Here is an 18285-nt window from a genome sequence, read left to right on the forward strand (position 1 = left end):
AGAAATGGGCATTGGAACTCAAGTAAGAAGTGGAAAGCATGTATGGCGGTTACTATCTTTGAACAGCCCCCAATGGAAATTCCATTCGCATAATTATGTCCGCAAGCTAAGCAAATGGGGAGGGGGCTTGCTGAAGCACCTTTGATAGAATGTCTGTGAGATGAGATATTTTTAGAGATGAAGTTTATGGGTGGGAACCATCTCTTAAATTGGAACATGTGGCATGACAATGAATCAAAGAGAGACAAGTGGCCTCACAATTGTCACCTCGGTTCTCCACTTCATTTATAGCTTTTACTTGCCATTCTAGCTCAAATTGGAGCCGCCTCTTTTCATTTGGGCACGTTCTATTGTTGCAAACTAGCCTCTATCATGTTGGCAACTCTTCTCTATTCGTTGTTTTTTTGTACTCCAAGGTTATGGCTCTCTACTACCCCTTTCATACTAAGAAATGTCCAAGCTAGTGACATGTGAACTTACGAATGAGAAAAAAAAAAGGCATAGAGAGATGATGTTAATGGCACAAAAGTGATTTAGTTTAAATTAACGCTCAGCGTGCATCACCTTTCAACTAACACAAAAAGAAAGAAGAGCTCATAAAGTACCCTCATGAATTGTACAAGTAAGAGAGTTAGAAACACATCTGAAGAACCCTAAGGATCAAGACATCAGATGCAGCCCATCCCAACTATGGAGTTCAACAACAAACCTAAAAAACTCTCTCCGTCTAGTCTAGCAGCCATGACTACTATCACATACATGATACCAAGTTGCTGAGTCACCAATATGGGCTTGACTTTGTTGTATGGAACCTTGGATAGATATCATGCATCTGGGGTTGTCTTTTGTGCCAAGCACAAAGGGGGCCCAAGACCCACCTTTTAGCTGCCACGTGTACAAAGGGATCTTACATTAAATCCAACTTGATTTGAGGGAGTTGTTCCCCATGGAATCAAGAAAGACCCACTATTGTAAGAATTTAGGTCCAGATTTCAAATCCTAAATCTGTCATTTTTGGATGCTCAAAAGCACTCCTATTACCCTGCACATCCAGGATTACGTTCACCAAAGTTTTTCCAATGTCGAGGATCTTCACATGCACATGGTCCTTGCTCCCAAATTTAAAGCAGCTTCCTTCCTGTGTATAGATGGTCCTCTGTTGTTTAGACAATCTGGGGTAAATGCATTGCCCCCAGCTTCCTTTCCAAGAGATCTTTTGAAGATCTGTCATATCTAGAGTCCTTTTTGATGGGTTGTTAGGATTTTTCCTGTTTTGGAGCAGCCCAGGTCCTTGCTCCCAAATTTAACGCAGCTTCCTTCCTGCGTATAGATGGTCCTCTGCTGTTTGGACCATCTGGGATGAATCCCTTTCCCCCAGCTTCCTTTCCGAGCCATCTTTTGAAGGCCTATCATATCTAGAGTCCTTTTTCCGAGCCATGTTCCCCCCCCCCACCCCCTAGGCCGCGCGCGGGAAAAAGATCCTTCAATTAGTTAAAGATAAAACAGCCACAAAGGGCTAAGTACAACCACGAAGGGCCAAATACAAACTCGCCTCATATAAGGGCGGGAAACAAGTGATCATAAGGGGGAGAGATGCTTCTCCTCCGGCCGGCCCCTCTATGAGGAGGAGGCTATCTCATACAAGGGGAGGGGGGGGGAAACAACCACACAAAAGGTATGTAGTGCCAAATGGGGTCACCGCCTCCCCCATCCTCCTCGTAAGTCTTGACCACTCTAGCCTCGGTGGCCCAAGCGACAGTACCCCAAGTTATAATCCAGGTCGATGCCCTCTACATAGCAAAGATGTGGAGAATCCGCTGCCAAAATCTGTTGAGCCTTCGGGCAATCCCAAAGGCAATGTTGCTGAGACTCCTGGGGGTGGCCGCACCTCGAGCAAGCTGCTGGCCGCCCTCCGACTGCCAGCCAAGTACCCACTGCCAGATTCCTGTGTGCCGTCAACCAGAGGAAGAGAGTGATCTTCCTCGGCCAAAAGCTGTCCCAAAGCCTCTTCCAGAAATCTGAAAAGAAGTGTTGTGATAGGCCCTGAGATTGCCAATGTGTTGCTGTTGCCGGTGTGCCATCTATCTCCGACATTTGGATCCTGCAGAGCCGAGCCTCGCTGTATATGCAAAGAAAGGGGCATCTAGAGTCTCCACCCGATCTATGGGATCATGCCACGTCCACTCTCCAGGATCCCACTGCAACCGCGTGAGAAAATCACTAATTTTGCATTGGGGCTACCTGTAGGAACCTCTAAAAGCAAAAATTAGAATTTGGAAGCACACACACTACTGGCCAACCCTCAAGCTAGGCAATCACCAAACGGTTCCACCACCCCTGATTCCTGAAGAAAATAGTTTCCTACAACCTCCAGGCACTAGAGGCCATGCGTGGGCACACATGCACACGTAGCCTGGAACTCACACCTAGCGAGTACAACCAATACTATCTGTGTCAGTCCAAAACCAGCCATTCTAAAGAGCCTAAACAATGCCATGTCAGCACCTTAGGGTTTCAGCACAGCAATAAGGGAAAACTCTGGCCAGATGACCCATCTGTCTGCAATTAAAGCATTGGCCTGGAAGGCCAGAATACTCCACTCACTGCATAATGGGATCGCCCCGAAGACTGGGAATAGATATCATGTGAGGCACAGAATCCGGCGAGGCAATACCAATCACTAGGAGAAGTGGAAGGTATTCCTTCCTAAGGCTTGGAAAGCAGTCTGTCACGAGAAAGCCTGAAACTCCAGCTAATGGATCAGATGTCGGGTCGAAGCCGTGCTGCCACCGTGCAAAGAAGGCCTAGGACATACGCAGTGCAATGGGGCTCAACTGCATGACAAGATCAGACACCGCTAGTGAGTCGAACTCAACCTGGTAGTGGCCACGCCCCAAAGGATGAATATCTGCGATCTTTGTTGGTGCACCTAGGAGATCTCTGAGTTGGCCATGCACGGGGCGGCTACCGACAATCTTACATGCCAGAGTGGAGGCCTCTAGGGATGCTATAGTCGTAGCGAGAAGCTGCAGGTTCGCTTCGGAAAACGAAAGGCAGGTAACAAAGGCCTCGGTCGGGGGAGATGGAGCGGCTGCCATGGAGTCCTCCTAGGGGCGAAGACACTTAATGCCATTAGACACTTAACAACAGCCAGGCACACCAAATCCACAAAACTAAAAGAAATTTTCACGTGGGACGCCACACTAAGGCCAGAGTGGATCAGCCTGCTTAAAGCATTTTTTTTACCGAAGGGGAAAGATTTTCCAGTGCAAGGAAGAGAGCCTTCTCTTCTCCCAAACTTAAGATTGGCAAGATTATACAATACAACTTGTTGATAACATCCAAGATACCCAACACCCTGTATGCTGGCCTTTGCCAAGGCTTTCAACTTTTACACCAAGGTACCCTTCCTTACAGAAAATCCACAGTTGATTCAAGACCATAAAGGATACCCATCTTCAAGAATTTGCGATAGGTACTTATGATGCAACCAATATTACCAACCCTTACTAGCACAACAGGTACACCACCAAATGCGTGCCAAACAATGGGTACAGGAGAGCTACATGTCCATAAAATGAAGTCAACAGTAGTGCAAACTGTAACCATTCGACCCTTTAGCTTCATTTTACATGATGAAACCCATGCCCGGACACCAGACAAGTGGAAGAAGACATGGGGACAAGGTCCATAAGGTTTGATTAAGAAAAAGCACCATTCTTGGTCAAAATGCAAGAAAAAGCAAAAAGTCAAATAGGGTTGACCACGATCCAAGGGCACCATTGGAAAGAGGAGACTAAGCTAGACCAAGGAGCTAAAAGGCGCTTTTTCAAAAAACAACTCTAAGGCCTTAAATCCAGAAAAGCAAAGCAGCAAAAGTTGAGTAATATTTTATTAATAAAAGTAAAAAGAGCAAAAGCAAAGGCAAAAAGGGAAAAGCAAAGCATAAAAAGGCAAAGCAAAAGCATGAAGGCTTACGCCAACCCTCAAGCACTGCCTTGTACCAGATAGCTACGCCGCTTTCATCCACCCCTTGCGCTAACTGTACCGCTGCTGCCAACCACTCGAGGCGTCGTACACAGAGCTGCCACCAGCGCTTCTGTCGGCTACCACCTGCACTGCTGCTTATCTTCTAAAGCACCGCCAACCTGCCAATGCAGCCAGCGCTGCCAACTACAACCAACTCCGCCATCTCCAACCAAAGCTTCCACAGTTGTCTGTGTGCCACCCAGCTCTCGGATATCTTCGTTGGAGGCTGCCTCCTACACCAAGATTGGATATCTATCATACATTTGAGCATCAAATACCCCGTCAACTACATATATCCACCGTGTGTTTTGTTTACGAGCTTAAAGTTACTTGGATATGGGTTTGGAACTTGGACATGAGCATAGAACATGGAACATAAAGCTTGGCCATGGAACATGGAAGTGACGATCTAGGCAGACTCTGGACGAGGATGTCTTGCTCCCAAGGCTCTTAAACACAATGAACTCGATGATGAATAAAGGATGCCAAACTAGTCTATGTATAGTGCCCAAGGTCACGATGGTCGTAGGTCGGCCATGTCAACCAACCCACGACTTGGTCCAAAATGACCAACCGACCATATCATTCAATTGGGACCATATTAGAATATAACACAATCCTGTAGCGGTGACTAAGCACAGCTCCCATGGCCATCTGAGACCGTCTGGACCCTGAAACGGGTCCCACAATCCAAGAAGGATGCCAAGTCTACATAAGCCATCTCCTAACCATCTGGCTACCATCCAGTGTCTAAACCAGGAAGTGTTGGGTGCCCAAGTGCGGTGGAGCATTGAGCAAAAGCTTTCCCAACAGATAGCACACAGTAAAAACAAATGTTCCCTATAGTAGCACCAATAAATCAAAGTAGAGCATAGTTATAGAAGCCTGCAAAATGCTCTTGGTCCAAGGCTATTACTGAGCTTTATAGATCACCACTCAAGGCCTTCAGCATTATGACCTTCAAACAGTTTTGTTTAGTTAAAAGAAAGAACGCCTGTTTTGCAGTTGACAGAGGTTTCCTCACCTAGAAATCAATAGCATGCAATCTTCAACCATCAATATTGATCAGCCAGGTTACTTGAAGGTGATGCATATAAAGTATCAAGTCTTGAGAGATTCCAACTGTGGAATTAAGGGTGAAACCTAATACCTGTCTTGAACCCCTTTGGTGTTAGCACTTCTGCTGGAGCTAGAAAGTTTCCAGCCGCACTGTTTACAAGAATGTCAAGGCGGCCAAAACACGAAAGAGCAACTTGAACTGCTTTTTCTGCATCTGAAGGGGATTGTACTTTTCCTTGCACAACTTCTACCTATATTATGAACAATGTAAAGAGAATAAATACTAGAAAACGAATTTCCTTTTAAACACAAAACTAAACAGGCCAAATTGCTAAACAAAAACAAAGAGCTTATAAAACAAGTAGAATCCTGCGAGTAAGCTCTAGCCCGCCTTAACCTAGCGACATGCCCAAGGTTCAAACCCTAGCACTGTAATATAATTAATCTCCCAAAAAACACAAGTAGAATCCTTATTTATGCATTGAGACATGCTCTCCTACAACTTTAAACATTCAAAGTTACCTCATGATAATGTTTACAATAGCATCATGTGGATGTAACACGCAACCGTAAGAATACACCATGCGCTCTAGCCAAATGCTTAAGAATATTGCTAACAGTATGACCATAATTTGAAAAAAGAAAAGAAAGACAATTCAAGTTATATTTCGAGGCCATGGACCTAGTTACACAAGTGAATGAAAATCTCATGAAATTGATATTCTTTTCCCACTCCCCCTGTAAGGTCTTCACTTGACCATCCCAAGGACTATTTGACATAGAACCGCTCTCGATCCAGATCGAACATACCTAAGAAACCCTAGCGAGGCTTCCATTGACCCGACGTCATACGCATCGCATGACCGCGATGGATTGTGGCTACCAACTCACCACCCAACCGTAGAGTCCTCACCCGAGCTTGAGGACCGATGACCCCAACCTAGCGTTCCATACCACCAAAAGCCGAATCACCCACTTTATGGCCATGAGATCATGCATGCTCCTTGGTAATCCCATGCTACCGCGTGGCTATTTGATCTCTTGTGTCTAATAAATGACCCCAAGCCATGAACCTGCCGCCAAGCTAAGCCGGAGGGAATGTCACATGCACTCTGCACTCAGTGCATGGTGACAAACTGGCTCATCCTCAGCAGTGCAACAATTGTGAAGTATTAGAACCCAGTAGGATGATATTTGTCGTACGCCGTGACTCCATTGTACATCCTCAGTCCAAGATAAGTCAGGCACGAGCTACGTAGGTCATTCCTCAGCCTTAGCGGGTCAGTCAATCAGTCAAGTCCCTTAACCCACTTGGAGAGAATCATTCATGCATGTAGAGTCAGTAGAAGCCTTAAGGTTTGCATCAGAAAGCACTCTGCATCCTGCATAATATGCATTCATATGCCTGTGCATCATTTAGAACATCCTAGAAGCCTTAGGGAATTTACTAGGATTTATCTGGTATTTTTCCCATATTTTCTGGTATTTATTTAGCATTTATTGTCATTTATAAATATAAACTTTATTAAATAAATGACCAGCCAACTTGACCAACCTCTAGTTAGTACAAATAGGCTTGCATAGCGCTTAGTTTCTCATTCAGTCTTCAGTGTGCTAAGAGCGTTCCTCAGCCCTAGGAGTTCCCTTGCCTTCAGCACTAGACTAGTCTCATCCAGCCCTTGGAGAGCTTGAGTTTGCTTCAGCCAATCTTGGTTCTCCAACGCATGCATCTTCAGCAGTCCCTACAGCCATAAGCGCATCAGATCACCCCCAAGTCAGCATAAACACCTGCGTTTTCTGCATGTGAATCAGCCGCCTACAGTCCAGTCCCTGGCAGCCTGCGTTTACATATCTCCAGCACCTCCAGTTCAGCGTTTCTGTCCAGCAGCAGTCCTGTAGCAAAGTTCTACGTCAGAAAACAGCCATTCAGCCCTGCGTTTGCAGATTTCCAGCAGCCCCTTTCATGCGTTTTCAGTCCCACAGCAGTTTACATCAGTATTCAGCATCATCCAGTCATACACCAGCCCTCTGGTGAAGGTAACACAGCATTCATAAGCATTTACAGCATTCTAACATAGCTTAGAACAGTCCACCATCTCCTTTTCTCAGCCTCAGGTGTGCAACCCTTCCTCATGCCCTTGGGAAGAGTGCATAGGCTTGAGATCAGTTCATCAAGGTGTTTCTACAGTCGTGTACAGTTCAGCCAACAAGCTCCGATCCTCCGAGATCTTGCATTTGGCTTATCTACAGTCCACAGTCATTCTCTCTAAAGAAATAAAGCAAATACTATCTCGTTATCGGGATAGAGGGCCCTTCAATGGGTAATTTGGGACCCAATTCGGTATACAGTTCTCATCTCTCTCTCTCATATCTCTTTAGAGTTTGAAGTATTAAAGTGGATTGCTAAGCTCACGAAACTCAGGATACAGAAGACGGTGTGAGCATTTGTGTGACAGGATCTTCCAATACAAAGACTTCCGTTGCATATCACATTGGTATCAGATTCAGATTGTCCACACACCGTATCCTAGCGTGGGGGCATCCTTGGATGGTTAGATTGCGTTCTGGCACGACCACCGACTTCAGCATCATGTCTATAGAAGAGAGTACTCATCAGCCGGAAGACGTCTCCCCCGAAGGAGACCATGTTCTTCCGCCTACAGCAGACACCATAGCTCTTCTTAGAGCTTAGAACCAGCTGCTCATGGAGCGTCTCCAACTCTTGGAGGCAGCAGCAGCACGTCCTTCTACACCTCCAGCCGCACCCGACTACATCTCCCTCTTCTTTCAGATGGAACAACAAAGGAGAGAGGATGAGGCCCGAAGGAAAAGAGGAAAAGCAGAAAGACGGGACTATGAGGAAGCCCAACGCAGGATCGACGAAGATCGGCGTTAGGCTGAACTCGTCGCTCGGGAACACCAACGTGAGCTTGATCGAGAACGTATGGTACTTGAGCACCAACGGGAAAAGGAGGCCATACACTTGAGGTATCAGCAACTCTCCTCAGTCTCCCCAGTCATAGGTGTCACCAGCCAGCAGTCCGCAGCAGCATCAACCACCATCATTCGCAATCAACCAAGCTTCAATAAGTATGATGGTAAGCGTGATCATTCATTAGTTAATCAATTTATTCATCAGTTTTATGCTCATTTTCCATTAGCTAGGATCACAGACCTACAAGACAAAGTCCACTTAGCGGCTCCCCATCTCACTGGTGAGGCAGTCACTTGGTGGCAGCATTGGTCTAGTATTCATACAGACCAGGCCACAGGTGTCACAGCCTTTGACTGGGACATCTTTGTCCATGACCTGAAGACCAGATTTCTCCCGCCCCAGTACATGACCGGTCTGAAAGACGAGTTCTATGGACTCAGACAGAATGGATCCCCAGTGCTTCAGTTTTTCGGTAAGGTTATTACTTTAGCACAGCAGTTAGGGTTATCTAAGCAGGCTAAGATGGAGCAATTCATTCGTGGATTGGACTCTAACATTCGGTTCACAGTTCGTAACTTTGAGCCAAGTACATATGACCGGGCTCTGACTCTCGCTCAAAATGAAGAAATGAAGCTTAACGGGGGCAAGCCCAAGCAGTCATCTCAGTCCAGTACCAAACCCCAGCAGCAGCAATCAACTGCACAGACAGGGAAAGGTAACGCGTCTTCTAAAGATGCTAAGAAGGACAGCAGTAATAGCTCCAGTTCAGGGGGTAAGAAAGATAAAGAACCTCAGAAAACCCTTGATGAAAAGGCTAAAGCACGCATTACTGGAGGTTATCTTCCTCCAGAGGAGCAAAGGAAGTACCAGTCAGAAAATAGATGTTTTTTCTGTCATATTATAGGGCATGGTAAGAAGAATTGCCACAAATGGCAAGCGGCACAAGCCGCCAAAGCTCCTTCTGCCACAATTGCCACAGCCTCCCTAGCTCCTCCAGCCCCGCCTACTACCTCAAATGCAGTTCAACTTTTACCTTCCATGCATCCTATGCCATCCGTGGTATTTGATGCTAAGCAGGAGAGTGAGAGCGATGCTGCTCAGAAGAGCCTCATCCGAGCTTATGGCTCTGCCCAGGGCCGACAGTTTGTAGTCCTTTTCGATATGGGTAGTTCTGCAGACGCCATCTCTCCCTAGTTGGCTAATAAATTGAACTGCACATTAGTCCCATATCATCTGGATGTGGACAGGTTTACACCTGGTCTTCGCACCCACATTTCCCAGAAGGCACAGCAATTTGCCTTTGAAGTTCAGAAGGCCTCATTTCAACGAGATTTCATCGTCTCACCTCAGTTGGGGTGTGACATGATCTTAGGAATTCAGTGGTTCCGTCAAGTATGAGCCTATTCCCGATTGGGGACAGGACACTTTTACTATTTGTAAAGGTTTTCCTGAGCCTGTCATGATTCGTGGGGATAGAAGCATTCTTGGCATCCCATTGATTTCGCATCTCCAGGCCAGACGAGCTATCCGCAAGGGAGCAGTAGGAGCACTCCTTTATGTTCGTGCTCAAACAGCCCCTCCCTCATTAGTAGCATCCGTTACATCTTCAGTCCCTCAGTTAGCAGACCTCCTATCCAGACACCAAGACATTATGCTTAGGGACGATCTCCCGCCCAGTCTCCCACCCTCTCGCCCTGAGGACCATCACATTGACTTGGTCCCTGGATCAGATCCTCCTAGCAAGTTTCCCTATCGTCTTTCCAAGACTTTAGAGGGCGAGTTAGAAAAGCAGTTATCTGAGCTTCTTCGAGCCGGATTCATTCGGCCTTCTTCCTCCCCATTTGCTGCACCTATCCTATTTGTCCAAAAGAAGGACAAGTCTGCACGCCTTTGTGTAGACTGCAGGGCATTAAACAAACTCACTATCAAGATAGAGTACATTTTGGAGCATTTAGACGGTGCTAAGTTTTTCACTAAGATCGACCTCAAGAGTGGTTACCATCAGGTCCGCATTTTTTAAGCTGACATTCCAAAAACAGCTTTTCGGACAGTGCGTGGTCACTACGAGTTCGTAGTCATGCCTTTTGGGCTTACAAATGCACCCGCAACGTTCAATAAGATGATGTCTAGGATTTTCGCAGTCCACATTGGGAAGTGTGTTTTCATATTCCTTGATGACATACTAGTCTTCTCAGCCCTTGCGGAACAGCATGAGAAAGATGTGGAGAAAGTCTTGCAACTTTTGCAAGATAATCAGCTCTACATAAACGCCAAAAAGTCTGTCTTTGGTGTTAAGGAAGTTCAGTATTTGGTCTACATCATCGGTTCCGATGGGATTAGACTGGACCCATCAAAGGTTCACGAGATCTTAGATTGGGACATTCCTAAGACCGCCCAAGAAATCCGTTCATTCGTAGGTCTTTGTCAGGCCTATAGTACCCATGTCCATCAGTTTTCCAACCTTGTAGCACCTCTTACCGCACTTGCTCAAGGGGGTGAAGACTCGCAAGCAGAAAGTCTCAGTTACAGGTAAGGCACTTGATGCATTCCGTGCACTCCAGAAAGCTGCCTCAGAAGCACCTGTATTAAAGTTAGTATCATGGGACGAACCTTTCAAGGTCATCACCGATGCCAACAATGTAGCCATAGGTGCAGTCTTCCAGCAGGACAATAGACCCGTGGCATATTATAGTAGAAAGTTGGATGTCGCCGAAAAGAATTATTCGGTATATGACAAAGAGCTTTTGGGTGTGATCACAGCGCTCAAACATTGGAAGCCTTTTCTTTATGGACAGGCTTTCACAGTGAAAACAGACCACCCAGCACTTAAGTGGCTTCAGACTATGCCAAGTGCCCAGTGGAGTGATCAACAGGCCAGGTGGAGTCAAATCTTCCAACAGTTTGAAGGTATGATTGAATACATCCCTGGTAAGCATAACCCAGCAGATGCTCTCAGTCGAAAGTCCAGCATCCACGCAGTCCAAGAATCTATCATTCTCGAAATCACAGGGAAGGACTTAGATAGTATGAAAGACCAATATGTCGACTCCCCTGAGTTTGGTACTCAGTACAGTTTGGCCCTCAATTCTAAGCCTGGCCACTATTCAGTACAGAACGGTTGGTTGTTTTACAAGAACCGTCTCTGCGTTACTCGGGAAAAGCGTTCCGCTCTTCTTCACGATGCCCATGACTCCTTAGTTGGAGGACATAGGGGTATCAACAGTACACTCGAGAAATTAGAACGGTCCTTTTATTGGCCAAAGATGAGGCATGATGTCTACGCACATGTACAAGTCTATAAGATGTGTCAAAAAGTCAAGGTTCCCCATACAAAGAAGGCAGGTTTACTTCAACCTTTGCCTATCCCCGACGGACCTTTCATCGACATATCTATGGACTTTGTAGGACCTCTACCAACATCCACCGGATCCCGTAACACTCAGTGTTTTACCATTGTGGATCGCTTTAGTAAGTTCTGCATGCTCATCCCATGCAAGCGTACGGCCACAGCCGAGGACGTAGCCCGTCTGTTTCTCAAGCATTGGTATCCAATTTGTGGTTTGCCTAGCACCATAACATCAGATAGAGAATCCAAGTTTACCTCGCATTTCTGGAGGGTATTATTTGAAAACTTCGGAACTAAGTTGCAGTTGTCTAGTGCATTCCATCCCCAGACAGATGGCCAGACAGAAATTTATAACCAGTTGGCCTTTGATGTTCTCAAGTCATACTGTCATGACCAACAGTCCAAATGGAAACATTATCTTCCTTTGGTCCAAGCTATCTTGAACGACACTCATTCATCCAGTGTCGGACAGACTCCATATGAAGCAGCCTTTGGTCGCCGTTTTTCTTCTCTTTTGACGAGAATGGTGTCTCCATCTTTAGAGGCTAATAAAACCACAGAAGCATTTTCCGAGATCATTGAGTCAGTCAAGGACCGCTTGACCAAAGCTCAGGAAGCATATAGTAGACAGGCAAATAAGTCTAGACGAGATGTCCACTTCAAGGAAGGGGATTGGGTCTATTTGCGTATCATGAAACAAAGATTGAAACAAGTGGGCAAACGTTGTCCCAAGCTTTCATTCCGTGTTTTTCATGTTTCTTGGCTAAAACCATATGTTGGTCCAGAAGTGTATGATGTTTCAGATGAACAACAACCAGACGTGGTAGACGAAGCAGAAGTTATTGAGCCTGAGCAGATCCTCCTTCATCGATGGAAGCATGGTTCCGGTTGACGGATACGTCAGTTTTATACGAAATTCCGAGATCGAGGCACCTATGAAGCCGTATGGCTAGACGAGGAGTTCTTCCAGGAGTACCCCCAGTTGTTGGCGGATTACTTGGAAGCCATGAACCTGCCGCCAAGCTAAGCCAGAGGGAATGTCACATGCACTCTGCACTCAGTGCATGGTGACAAACTGGCTCATCATCAACAGTGCAACAATTGTACAGTATTAGAACCCAGTAGGATGATATTTGTCGTACGCTGCGACCCCATTGGACATCCTCAGTCCAGGATAAGTCAGTCACGAGCTACGTAGGTTATTCCTCCACCTTAGCGGGTCAGTCAGTCAGTCAAGTCCCTTAACCCACTTGGAGAGAATCATTCATGCAAAGAGTAGAAGCCTTAGGGTTTGCATCAGAAAGCACTCTGCATCCTGCATAATATGCATTCATATGCCTGTGCATCATTTAGAACATCCCAGAAGCCTTAGGGAATTTACTAGGATTTATTTGGTATTTTTTTCATATTTTTTGGTATTTATTTAGCATTTATTGTCATTTATAAATATAAACTTTATTAAATAAATGACCAGCCAACTTGACCAACCTCTAGTTAATATAAAGAGGCTTGTATAGGGCTTAGTTTCTCATTCAGTCTTCAGTGTGCTAAGAGCTTTCCTCCTCAGCCCTAGGAGTTCCCTTGCCTTCAGCACTAGACTAGTCTCATCCAGCCCTTGGAGAGCTTGAGTTTGCTTCAGCCAATCTTGGTTCTCCAATGCATGCATCTTCAGCAGTCCCTACAGCCATAAGCGCATCAGATCACCCCCAAGTCAGCATAAACACCTGCGTTTTCTGCATGTGAATCAGCCGCCTACAGTCCAGTCCCTGGCAGCCTGCGTTTACAGATCTGCAACACCTCCAGTTCAGCGTTTCTGTCCAGCAGCAGTCCTGTAGCAAGCGTTTCAGTCCAGCCTCAGTTCTACGTCAAAAAACAGCCATTCAGCCCTGCGTTTGCAGATTTCCAGCGGCCCTTTCATGCATTTTCAGTCCCACAGCAGTTTACATCAGTATTCAGCATCATCCAGTCATACACCAGCCCTCTGGTGAAGGTAACACAGCATTCATAAGCATTTACAGCATTCTAACATAGCTTAGAACAGTCCACCATCTCCTTTTCTCAGCCTCAGGTGTGCAGCCCTTCCTCATGCCCTTGGGAAGAGTGCATAGGCTCGAGATCAGTTCATTGAGGTGTTTCTACAGCCATGTACAGTTCAGCCAAGCTCCGATCCTCCGAGATCTTGCGTTTGGCTTATCTATAGTCCACAGTCATTCTCTCTAAAGAAATAAAGCAAATACTATCTGGTTATCGGGATAGGGGGCCCTTCAGTGGGTAATTTGGGACCCAATCTGGTGTATAGTTCTCATCTCTTTAAAGTTTGAAGTATTAAAGTGGATTGCTAAACTCACCAAACTCAGGATATAGAAGACGGTGTGAGCATTTGTGTGACAGGATCTTCCAATACAAAGACTTCCGCTGCTGCATATCACAACACATCCTCGAGTGCCCGACCCCCCCCCCCCGCCAGACCCCACTCTATCGTGACTCTAGACCGGGCCATAGCACTACAACGAGCCCAACACCCCAAAACTCCCTGTACCTCGCCATCAACACAAACATCAGCCCCAGCTTGAGGAGATCTTGGAGAGGCACAAAGCGACCTTCCCACGCTTGGAGGATCTGCAAAGCCTTCTACAGGCTAATCCCATGCTTGATATCCTTGACGGCCCCCTCCCCCTACCGAGGCGTTAGCCCCATAGGTTGTATGATGATGGTTCCACTTTGTATCATATGGCTTGGATTTGACATTCTTAGCTCATAGTTCTCGTCTTTGTTTTCTTTTGTACCATGATGAGTTTACATGGACACTATTGTAATCACTTTTGGTCTCATAGACCCACTGGGTCTTTTGAAGACGTTTAATATAACTTTCTTTCTCTTCTCTCTCTCTCTCTCTCTCTCTCTCTCTCTCTCTCTCTCTCTCTCGACCCACAATGGCCATCTTCGAACCTCCTTAGCTCTGCACTGTGCAACCCTAATTTTTGTACCATCAATTGGCATCAGAGCTAATCGTTCTGTCCAGCCACTGCAGCCATCACAATCACCATTGCTACCTCTATGAGCTTCTGTGTGTCGGCAAATACTTCCGCCCGTTGGTTCGCTCAGTCCTCAACGTTTCTTGACGCTTGATAGCTAACAGATGACTGACGTTGTGTTCGCCTTACACCTTGCCCTTTCCCGACTATCATGTCGCTGCACTCTATCCTTTCTTCGCCTAGTCCATCTCTTGCACCCATGCCTCTATCATCCATCAACACCGTCATCACCTCTTCTTTTCGCTGTTGTTTGTACTTATACACAGTTGCCACGCTGGTAGCCTGGCTGACGCCTTCTCTACTACTCCTACTGTTGCCCACTAGCTGTAACTATTTGACCCACCTAGCCCATTTCACATGATGTAACCCTTGCCCGGACACTAGACAAGTGGAAGAAGGCTTGGGAACATGGACCATGAGGTTTGCTCAAGAAAAAGCACCAATTTTGGTCAAAAAGCAAGAAATAGCAAAAAGTCAAACTAAGTTGACCGTGAACTAGGGATATCATTGGCAAGAGGAGATTGAGCCGGACCAAAAAGCTAAAAGGCGCCTTTTCAAAAAGCAACTCCAAGGCCAAAAAGCAAGGCCCTGAAGCCAGAAAAGCAAAGCTAAAGAACTTTGACAAAAAGATGAGTAATATTTTATTATAAAAGCAAAAGAGGAAAGCTAAGTGAAAACGAGGCAAAAGCATGAAAGCTTTTGGCAAGAAAAAGTAACACCTCCCTTGGGTATAAAATAGGGGTGAACCCCTCTTGAAGCAACAGGAACAAGATCGTTGAAGAGCAAAAGATCATCATTATCATCCTCATTGATCGTTGAAGAGCAAAAGATCATCATTATTATCCTCATTGTTGAAGGGAGGAATTCATCATCGCCAGGTGCCACCAGCACTACCGCTTGTTCCTCCACTTGGCTATGCCGCCACCAGCTGCTGCCAGCAGCCATCGCCAGCCAACCCCAGCCAGTTACCATCCACCTGTATGCGCCGATTGCTGCTGATCTGTACCCTTCTACACTGCCTGTGCCCCGACCAACGCTGCGACCAGCTTCAGTCAGCACAACTGCCGACTTCTACCAGTACTGCTTTTGTCTACCTTCAACCACCACCTGAACCTGATGTTGTGCGCCACCCATAGCCAACTTGCATCAGCCGCCACCCTACTGTGCGGACGCCACCGAATTCTGAGCCACCAACACTGCTGCAACTGCTGCCTTCTAAGCTGAGCTACCAACGCTGTCGTACACCCACTTCCAGCGCTGTCATACAGGACTGAACAACCCATACTGCTGGCCCTCTGTGCTATCTGCGCCAACCAGTACCTATTGCGCCTCTACTAGCCACCACCTATCTTCTGTGCACCACCCGGCCACCATACGAAAGCGCCTGGCTGTTATCACCTGTGCACCGCTCTGCTTGCTACCGGCATTACCCCTTGCTTGGTTGTGCCATCTGATCTGTTGGAAAGCTGTCTTTTGGCCATTGCCTACTGGTTGCCACCGTTTACTCAAGGCTACTTCTACTCCGGATTGAACACAGGACTTACTCCTGATCATCGAACGCTTCATCTACACACATCTCCTATGTAACTTGTTTATGAGCTTGGAGACTACTTGGATTTGGACTTGGATTTGGACTAGGATCTGGACTTGGATTTGGACTAGTATCTGGACTTGGATTTGGATTTGGTCTTGGAGCTGGACTTAGATTTGGACTTGGATTTGGATTTGGACTAGGATCTGGACTAGGATTTGGACTAGTCTCTGGACTTGGATTTGGATTTGGACTTGGACTTTTGGATCTTGACTTGGATTTGGATTTTGGATCTAGTACTAGCCCAGTGAGAGAGGGTCATCCCTGTGGTGTGCTCGACATCAGAGATCTTGTGCCTCGACATCAACTTTGACTTGGATATTCTCCATCAACATATTTGTTTGCTTTTATATTCATTGATGTATTGATCCTGGCCAACGTGCCCGTGGATTGTTCCTAAATAAATTCCCGAAAGGGGGTGGAGCCTATTCCCTACTCAATGTGGTGTACTATGCAAAGTTTCCTAATCCCTTCTCTCCCCCCCTCTCTCTATATCTTTATCTCTTGGATACGTGGTTGAGTCTGTCACGGCCCACCCCACTGGGCTTACACTAGCATAAGTCGTTGTTTGGCACTCCTACGCAAAGTTGGGCGCTCCTGTTGAGCTTGCTACGCAAAGTTGGGCGGTCCCGTTGAGCCTGCTACGTAGCCTTAGTGCTAAGGTTTATTAAGCCTTAGTAAAAGGTTTTCGACAGCTGTGTTGAAATTCCAGCGTCACCCAAGCAGCAATCTGATGCCATCAAATTGACTTCAATAAAAATCTCGACAAAACAATACCTGAAGAAGCAAAAATTTCACCTCGTTAATATTTGGGGCTTTTCTACATTATCACCTCTACCTCAAAATTACATCCACAGTAAGCCATACATTTGCGGATTTCTCAAAAAACAGAGAAATTAGCTCAAATTGAAGCCCTTGCATCAACCAAAAATTAGGCTTTTTCAATTTCAAGCTAATTGATACTTCTATAACAACATAAATTTGGGGATTTTTCCCAAACCAACCAAAATTGGACAAATCGTATCTACTTTCAACACATTGAAGTTCCCATAAGGTCATGGACGTGGTAGTTGCATGGAAGAGATGCCGGAAAAGGCAACAGCACCGGCATCGAGGGGGAATTTAATCTCCTAGAACCATCTTCATGTTTTTATGTGTGTGAGTGTCATGGGTTCTCTGCCCAAGATGACCTCCAAAATGAGATGTAATAATTTGTGTGTGTGTTTTTCCGCCTTAATGTTATAAAAGGCTTCATATTTCTAGTTTATCCCAATTAGGAGCCAGGGGAGTGACTAAGTGCTAACCACGCTATCTCGGTCTTGTCCTAATAGGACCATTGCACGGGAAGTGCAGATGGTGAGTCTGCTTTGAGGCAGTACAGATGGGGTAGGTGGTAACAACTTCTTTGCGTTGGGGTCTCACCACCTTCGCTCCGAAGGGGGGTTTGTTGGGATATTTTGGAGTCTCATGTGTGCATCATTCACGTATGTACCCGTCTTTATGTGTTCACGTGTAACCATCATGTGTTCGTGTGTACTACCCCCAAAGGGTTCATATGTGTGTGTATCCTTATTCATATGTATGTGTAGGTGTGAGCATCCCTTGTATGTATACGAGTGCTTTTATGTGAGTGAACCACCTCTTAGAGGTGGATGAGGGTAAGTGAGTCATGTGGCACAGACCCATTTGTGTGTGATATTTGTTTGGTTCAAAAGATGAGGTTTGCCACCTACAAAAGGCATGTGCTTGGTGTACTTTCATAACATTAATCAAGTATTCATTGAGTCGTGCAACTTACAATCTTTCTCTCTCTACAGCAATTTCTCTCTCTCTCTCTCTCCCCCCACAATGGCCATCTTCGAACCTCCTTAGCTCTGCAGAGTGCAACCCTAATTTTTGTACTACCCAAGTGTCTACCCAAGTCTACTACCTCTTATCTAAGCCAGTGTAAGACTCCTCTTGCAGAAATTGCCAATTGCTTACTATCAATCCTTAGATTCAAACATCCATCCATAGTGTCTACTCAAGTCTACTACCTCTTATCTAAGCCACTGTAAGACTCCTCTTGCAGAACTTGCCAATTGCTTACTATCAATCCAACTCTCGTCCAAAAGCTGAATCCCAATAGGACAACTCGTCACAATGTTCAACAAGCTCTACCATAACAACCCTAGCATAGACCCATAGAACTTGTCAATCATACCAAATCGCATCTTGCATAAATCGTCGGCAAACACTAGTTCACTTAATGTGCAAACAAGTCCTAATGAACTTCCAATGTGTTTTCACA

At 45.9% G+C, this 18285-nt stretch overlaps 1 protein-coding gene across 1 annotated transcript in view; it reads right to left on the minus strand.

The window, feature by feature from the left end:
- Positions 1-18285, minus strand: part of LOC147604423 (peroxisomal 2,4-dienoyl-CoA reductase [(3E)-enoyl-CoA-producing]-like) — a 29774-nt gene that overhangs the window by 2040 nt on the left and 9449 nt on the right. The window contains exon 2 of the mRNA XM_086795608.1: positions 5180-5339. Coding sequence (XP_086651734.1) covers positions 5180-5339 — 160 coding nt within the window. The remainder of the gene's footprint in view (positions 1-5179; positions 5340-18285) is intronic.

This window comes from Cibotium barometz, chromosome 62 (genome assembly GCF_041138505.1).
Source record: "Cibotium barometz isolate CiBa-2024 chromosome 62, ASM4113850v1, whole genome shotgun sequence".
In the NCBI taxonomy this organism is placed as follows: Eukaryota; Viridiplantae; Streptophyta; class Polypodiopsida; order Cyatheales; family Cibotiaceae; genus Cibotium; species Cibotium barometz.